Genomic DNA, 8233 nt, shown 5'->3' on the forward strand with positions numbered 1-8233 from the left:
GTTTCCCTGTCCAATCCATGAGCAGCCAGCTTCTCCAGTGTCAAAGGCTTTACTGATGTCTAGAAACACACATCCACAGCCTTTCCCTCATCTACTGAATGAGTCATTCTGTCACAGAAGGACCTGCCTTTGTCTTGCACATGTTGTAGGATAGCACTCAGGATCTGCTCCATGGCCTTCCCCAGTACAGAGGTTAGGCTGACAGGCCTGTAGTTCCCTGAATCCTCCTTCTAATCCATCTCATAGATGGACATCACATTTGCTTTCCAGTCAACAGAAACTCCTTCAGCTTACCAGAGCTGCTGAGAAATGAATGAAATAGGCTTGGCCAGCTCATTCTCCAGCTCCTTCAGGTGCATCTCATTTGTGCCCAGGGACTTGTGTGTGTGCCTCATTGGCGGAGCAGGTCACTGACTGTTTCCTCCTGGATTTCAGGGGCTTCACTGTCACCAACCTCCAGCCCTGGGAACTGAGCATCCTCAGGACAAATGGGTTTGGTATTAAAGACTGAGCCTTTTCCTCCTCCCTGACACAGCAGTGCCCTCTGCACCCAGCAAAGGATGGAGACTTTCCTGAGCCCTCTTTTACTGCCAAGGGATTTACAGAAACTTTTCTTGTTAATTTTAATCGCACTGGCCAAATTAAGTCCCACTTTGGGTTTGGCCCTATTAATTTTCTCGCTTTATCACCTCACAACATCCTTGTAATCCTCTAGATTTTTTGCCTCTCCTTCCAGAGGTGACACATGTTCTTTTTTGCCCTGAGTTCCTGCCTCAGTTCTCTCTTTAACCAGGCCAGTCATTTTCCCACACCAGCTTGTTTTATGGCACATGGACACATATGTGCCCACAGAGGAAAACTGTAATTTTGTGGTTGCTCTGCCCAAAACACTCCCAATTATCACATCACACACCACTCATAGAATCATAGAATCCTAGAGTCATAGAATCATAGAATCACAGAACAGTTTGACTTGGAAGGGACCTTAAAGAGTCTCTACTTCCAACCCTCCTGCCAGGGACACATTTCACTAGACGAGGTTGCCACAAGCCCTGTCCAAACTGGCCTTGGACACTTCCAGTATTTGGGCAGCCACAGCTGTGCCAGGGCCTCACTACCCTCACAGTGAAAATTTTATTCTAGATGCTGCTCTAAACCTGCTCTCTATCAGTGGGAAGCCATTCTCTCTCATCCTGTCACTCCAGACCCATCACCAGGATCCATGGCTGACACCAGTCCTGGAGCAGCTCTATAGAGATCCATTGCTACAAGTTGTTGCCATGGGCATGACCTGAGGCCTGTAGCAGATCCTATTGCCATGGCAACCATTTGAGGTTTCATTCTGAGGGCCAGTTACCACAGCATCATCAATGGACCCACTTGTAAATTTTGGCAACCAAGTCTTGGCCCAGTTGCGATCCTGGATTGCTGTGTGTCAGAGACTGAAATATTAAAGTTTAATGACTTAAACATCTTCATGAAAGACTTTTGCCTATTATACTAAAACTATATTAGAAAAACTGCAGAGAAGACCACAACACCCTGAATGGGGCCCTTACTGAGGCCCTATACTGCTCGCTGATAAGATAAAGTGACAATTCAGGACTGAGGACATTCACAGAGCTTAGTACCTTCTGAGTGGAGACCGCAGCCCCAGGGCTATCAGCTGCCAGACTCCAACAGACCTTCGCACCAAAGAAAACAGTAACAGAAACAATATTAATGACAGAAAGTGTAAGACAAAGAATCTACATAGAAAGTCTGTGACAACACTGACTGTTTCACCTGCCACACTTTCTATTCACAGAAGGAGGGAGAAAGTCCTTTTCCCTTACCCCTGGCAAATAAGATGGTATTGAATAACCTCCTAGAAATGCCCACAGCATCGGGGCACCCCTCAGCTACTGCAAAAAAAAAAATTAACTCAGTTTTAACAACTCCATCCTGGCTGAAACTAGGATGGCCATACTGGTGGGGAGGCTTCAAAGGGGTGTTGGAAGATGGATGCAAACAAGAGGAATGAGAAGGTCTGGTAGCAGAAACACCTCATGGGGAGAGATGTGGGAATGGGACTGTCAGCTTGTTCGAGGAAGGTTCAAGAGTGATCTCTGCAGTGCTGGTTTGGCAACTTCTTTTTCCTCTGCTGCATTGAAGAGGCTGAAATAGGGGGAAAAATTGTCCTAAAGGGGAGCAGGGAGGGTGATGAGCTTTGCCTCATCCCAGCCTAGCCTGGGAGTAACCTCTGGCACAGGAGCTGCTGCAGGAAGCTCCTCTTCCCTCCTCTCCCCCTCCACTCCTCTCTCTCCTGTCCTGGGGACACCGGCTGTGTGAAATCCCAGAATGCCACCTGCACTGCTCCTGGCTGGCAGGGGATGTGACCCCAAGTTGTCACAGGGCCTGCAGAGATGCAGGATGCCTCAGCCTGAGTGCCTGGGGCTGTTTGTGCTGGGGTGTCTGGGTACTGCATCTGATGTGCTCATTTTTGTGCCCATTCTCTCCCAGCCCACATCACCAGAGCACGTCCTGGAGATGTTGGTCAAGAGCAATAAAAACCAGTGCAGCATCACACCAAGGCCAACACCACCTCCTCCCACTCCCATGCCATCCTCCAGGTGAGTGCTGATGGCTGTGGTATTGCTCCAATCAGTGCTGGAAATAAAGCTATGAAGCTGCTGAGATCAACATCCCAGGGCTGTCCCACTCAGTACTGAGCCAGGAATTACACGCCCCAAGACTCTGTCAAAGTACTCCCCAGTTTCTTGGTTGCAAACTTACCAGTCGATTTCAATTCCACCCATGTACTTCCTTGAATTTGCAGAGCTGTCACAGGTGCCTGGGCAGGTGGAGGCTCAGGCTATCACTTCAGCCTCAACCTAGTGCTTCACCCCTGTTGCTACTTGCAGGGGAGTAATCCAGGTGTCTGGATGCTTTTCCAGGCCTTTGGAAACCCGACCAGCTGTATCATTCTCCACCACTAAACATGGGAGTTGCTCATTCTTTTCCATAACTCTGTCCCTTCCTACCAGATCCTTTCCCTGGCTTTGCTCCTTGTGTCATCTCCAGCTGTTTGGCTCATCCTCACAGTGTGCCAAGTTCCTCTCACACTCCTGCCTCATCTTCCAGTGTGATCCACTGACCCATTCCATGGGAGACACCAGCCTCTCCAGGGGCATGTGGAGCTGTAGCTTCAACCATCTCTGTCCTCACAGATGTAGGTGAAGCAGCAGGACTGATCTCGCTGTTGGTTTTGCTGGGAATCTGCGTGTGGCCAAGGTGAGCCTGACTGACCCAGCAGGCTTGGAGTGAGCCTGGGTCACCAAGGACTGGGGAGAGGAACATCAATTGCTCCGTGCTGGCCCTCGACAGCATCATGGGCCTGCTGGCCAGAGGTAAGGAAGGGAAGGCTGTTCCCAACCTGGCACTGCAGGGCTCTGGCTGTGCAGGGATGGGCCCCGGAGGGATATCCCCAAGCACCTCAGGGTCGAGAGCTGAGTGGTGCTTCAGTGTCTTGGGACAGAGCAGGCACATCCCATCCTAGGACACCCTAGGACAACAGCTGATGCACTTGAGGAATGACTTCCCTGGGCGGTACCTGCCACAGACCTGTGACCACGGGCCTGAGCCCGGACACCTGCAGCACACCCCAGTTCACCAGCCAAGCCAGGTACATCCTGCTGCTGGCAAGGATCAGGAGGGAGCAAGGCAGGGACCTGCCCAGGGCTCAGGAGCTGCTGAGCTGGGGGGCAGGATGGTGCCTGCTGTGGCAGGATGGATTGGTGGAAGCCTCCCACATGTCACCAGAATTTCCTAGCCCTGGGGGGGCCACTATGGGCAGAAGCAGCCAATTGAGGTGAGGCAGCGTGTGCCCAGGAAGAGCCAGATGTGCAAGAGCTGCAGTTCCCACATGCCAGGAAAAGGAACTGAGTGATGAAGCATTTGCTGCATCTGAACACTGAGGTCCATCTTTCCCCCCTCTTTTCCTCCTTTTCCTTCCCCTTTTCCTCATTACCATCATCCCAACTGCATGTTTCTCAGAGGATAACCAGGGATTTTGGGACAAAACCACTTTTTTTTTTATTGTGAATGTCCCCGGAAATCCCCATTACACCAGGGTGAGGTCACTCTAGAGCAGCTGCTCTCTATCCCCACAATCTTCCTCCCCCACCTTCTCCTCCACTGTCCAGAGCATATTCCCAAGAGAAAAGCCGATAATTTTGGAGCAGAAAACTGCTTTTCCGAGGGGAAACTTTCACAGGGCAGCCCTGTCAGGGCAGCCTCCCTCCCTACCCCCCATCCTCCTCTCCTCCTTCTCCTCTTCCTCATTGCTGCCATCATTCCCACTCCACAGGGCACATTCCCTAGATAAAAAATGGTGATTTTGGGGCAGAAGGTGGCTTTCCTGAGGGAGAACTTCCCCAGGGATCCCAGATATGCCAGGGCACCCTTCCTCCCTGCCCTCCCTCTCCCTGTCCTCCTCCTCCCCCCCACTCAGGGCACACCTGAGCTTTGCCCAGAAGAGGGGCCGCGCAGGGGGCTCAGGGGGCCAGCGTAGGTGTGTGCGCCGCAGCAGCACATGGCGCATGCGGTGGAAGGCTGAGAGCTCGGCCTCAGGAATGTCCTCAAGGAAGATGAGGACAAGGACATCACGCAGCTCATCAAAGAGGCGATAGCTGGCCATCTGGATCTCCAGTGAGCACCACTCGCTGCGCAGGTACCCACGGCTCACCACACACACTGTGTGCCGGCTGTTGTACACAGCGTCCACAATGTTGTCCACTATGGCACGGCCGGGGCAAAAGTCACGGTGGTGCAGGCAGAGTCGCAGGGCTCCGCGCTCCAGCTCAGGCACCAGCTCTTCCAGCACCCACCGCTCATCCCCAGAGTTGTAGGACACGAAAGTGTCGTAGGTGTAGCGCCGCTGCTCCCGCCGCCAGCGCCCACGCGCCCATGCACGCAGCAGGAACAGCTGGTAGCGCAGCCGCCAGTACCCACGGTGGTGCAGCAGGGGCAGCACCAGCAGCAGCAGCACAGCCGGTGCCGTCCCTGCAAACAGGTACCGCCCCATGTCCAGGTAGCACACATGTGTGTCAAAGCAGTGCAGGTACACAGAGGCCCCACCCATCTCACCACAAGTGTAGTTATACAGGTAGACCACCTGCACAGGCCCACGTGCCAGCCAGCCAGGCAGCCAGGCATTGGCACAGCTGCAACTCAGGGGGCACTTGCGCAGATCCAGATAGCGCAGGGCAGGGAGGCTTGTGGCTAGAGTCACATCCAGTGCACGCAGCTCATTCTTGGCCAGGCGCAGCTCCTTCAGTTGCGTCAGGTTGCCGAAGACCTCAGGGCCAAGGCTGCGCAGTCCTGCACTCTCCAGGTTCAGGCTGCGCAGTTTGCTCAGGTTCTTGAAGATGCCGGCAGGCAGGTGGCCCATCCCGCCATTGCTGTCAGCTAGCGTCAAGTACTGCAGCTGTGCCAGGTCATCAAAGGCATCGGCGGGGATAGCCGAGAGCGAGTTCTGTGACAGGTAGAGTGAGCGCAAGGCAGTGAGGCCCTGGAAGAAATGCTGTGGGACCACATGCATCCCATATGGCTGCTGTGCCTGCAACTTCAGGTCATAGAGGTTGTGCAGGTAGCGAAAAGGTGGCAGCTGCTGCAGGTGTCGGCTCGGGTAGTGCAGCTCATTGGCACTCAGGTCCAGCACACCCAGTGTCCCCTGCACCAGCTGGAATGTGTCTGCTCTCACCTCCAGCAGCCGGTTGCGATCCAGGTAGAGTCGGCTCAGCTGCAGGAGACCCTGGAATGCCTTGGGTGCCAAATATCGCAGGTTGTTCCCACCCAGGTCAAGGATCTTCAGGTGGTCAAGCCCCTTGAAGGCACCAGGGAAGAGCACGGCCACACGGTTGTTGCGCAGGTTGAGGTCTTCCAGCTGCTGCAGGTCAGCAAAGGAGCCGGGCAGGAGGTCAGTGAGCAGGTTGTTGTCGAGGCGCAGGTGCCGCAGGTCACGGAGTCCACGCAGTGCTGCACGGTGCAGCCGTGCCAGCCCGTTCACATCCAGCCGCAGCTGCCGCAGCGCTGGTGTGTTGTCAAAGGCACCTGCACCAGCTACTAGGATGCGGTTGAAGCGTAGGGACACATTGTGCAGCTGGTGCAGAACCGGGGTCCCTTTGCATGATGGCAGCCGCTGCAGCAAGTTGTGCTCAGCCACTAGCTCGCCCAGTGTTGCACGCTGTGCCTCGTTCAGCAGCCGCCCTATGCAGCCCAAGTACCGCAACCGGTTACCAGACACGTCCAGGGCACCCAGCTCTGGACAGCTGGCCAGAGACCCGTTGGGCATTGCTTTGAGCTCCAAACGCTGCAGCTGCAGCCTCTGCAGCAGTGGCCCTGTCAGCTGCTGGCACAGGTATTTCAAGTCCTCTATGCCCACCTGCAGCCCTGACACATCCACATGGCGTGGGGAGACTCCAGCCGTGCGCAGCACCTGCACCACGTTCAGCGGGTTGCCAGCCAGGTGCAGGTATGTCAGGTTGTGCAGGCACAGGCGAGCGAGCAGCTCAGGGTCCGAGATGTTGTTGTAGGACAGGTCAAGCTCACGCAGCCCTGGGGGAATCACCCCAGGGGTGGCCCCTGAAAGAGTTCCCAGGGAGTTGTTGCAGAGGTGCAGGACCCTCAGCGTGGGTGGCAGCCCTGGGCCGAGCGTAGACAGCATGTTGCCACACAGGTCAAGAAGGTCCAAGTGTGTCAGATTCTTCACAGCCGCAGCCACAGGCTCCAGCGCGCTGAGCCGGCCACCCCGCAGCCGGAGCGTGCTGAGTGCTGCCAGTGTCTGGAAAGCCCCAGGGTCCACCTTCTGTAGTGGATTGTGGTCCAGCCGCAGTGTGCTCAGGTTGCCCAGCTGGGTGAACACACCTGCGGCCAGCACTGACATGTTGTTGTGGGCCAGGTCTAGGTGGGCTAGTGCTGACAGTCCCCAGAAAGCCTTCGGAGCCAGCAGTTCCAGCTGGTTACAGCTCAGATCAAGGGTGTAGAGACGTGGCAGGTGGGCAAAGGCATGGGGGGGCACCTGGCGCAAGGTGTTGACAGAGAGGTTGAGGGATGTGGCAGTGGAGGGGAGGTCACCCACTGCAGCCCCCACATTGCTCAGGAAGCGCCGGATGCAGCGGAACAGCCCAGGGTCCCGTGGTGCCTGGATGCAGTTGCGGAAGCCATACGGAGAGACCCCTGCTGGCACCAACACCACTGTCACCAGGGTCACCAGCAGTGGGGTGCACATCCTGACATACCCTGGGGAGATCCTAGATGCAGCAGGGGAGAGAGTGAGATGAGGCGTGTCCTCGGTACTGCAGAGACCTCCCTCAACACCCAGGGACCACTCTTGGGGCTCAGGGATCCCCACCACCATAGGGATCCCCCTCACAACCCAGGGACCCCACCACCATCCCAAAGACCCCACTCAGGGCCCAGGGACCCCTCATCCACACACCAGAGCCCACCAGACCCCCAGGATCCCCACTCAGGGTCCAAGAACTCCTCATCCATATCTAGGGACCCACACACACACACGCCAGATATTCCCTTCAAGGCGCAGAGAACCCCCCATCCATAACCCAGGAGACATACCCCAGGGACTCCCATCAGGGCCCAGGGACCTCCCTCAGGGCCAAAGAACCTCCGCACACCCCAAGGACGCTTCATCCCCCAGTCCTCAGGGATTTTGGGGACCCCCCACTCCCCATCAAGTTCCCACCGTGCCACTGCCTCCGCTTTGGGTGATTTTGGGGTTAGAAAAGGGAAGTTTCAGTTACTGCTTTTTGTCATCACTGCCCCACCCACCTGCCTGTGACGTGGGTGGGGAAGGCCACTGACCTGACAGATTTAGGGGTCCCCGGGGAGGTGACAGGGGTATGAGGCTACACAGCTGGATCACCCCACCCCGGTGTGCCCCCCTGGAGTCTGGGGGTCACTAGGACACCCAAGACTGTTCCCCTCCCACCCCCCATCCCCCTGCTGCCACGTGCTGCTCTTTGTTCTTCTTCCCCTTCCTCAGACTGAACCACTTCGTCTCAGTTCCTTTGCGGGAAATAGTGGGCTGTACCAGGTTATACTCTCTTATACTGGGCTATACTGGACTATATTGGTCTATACTGGGCTCTGCTGGGTTGTACTGAGTTACACTAGACTGTACTGGGTACTAGTGGGCTACACTGGGTTGTACTGGGCTGGAATGGGCTGCACT

At 55.7% G+C, this 8233-nt stretch overlaps 1 protein-coding gene across 1 annotated transcript; it reads right to left on the reverse strand.

Annotated features, from left to right (window-relative positions):
* Positions 1–3428: 3428 nt before the first annotated feature.
* On the reverse strand, positions 3429–7754 carry LOC117002840 (toll-like receptor 13). The gene is made up of 2 exons (XM_033072321.2): positions 7745–7754; positions 3429–7292 (listed from the first exon to the last, which is right to left on the reverse strand). Exon 2 carries the CDS (start codon positions 7268–7270, stop codon positions 4250–4252), a length of 3021 nt encoding a protein of 1006 aa, XP_032928212.2. The 5' UTR covers positions 7271–7292; positions 7745–7754; the 3' UTR covers positions 3429–4249.
* Positions 7755–8233: the final 479 nt, after the last annotated feature.

This window comes from Catharus ustulatus, chromosome 14 (assembly GCF_009819885.2).
Source record: "Catharus ustulatus isolate bCatUst1 chromosome 14, bCatUst1.pri.v2, whole genome shotgun sequence".
Taxonomy (NCBI): domain Eukaryota; kingdom Metazoa; phylum Chordata; class Aves; order Passeriformes; family Turdidae; genus Catharus; species Catharus ustulatus.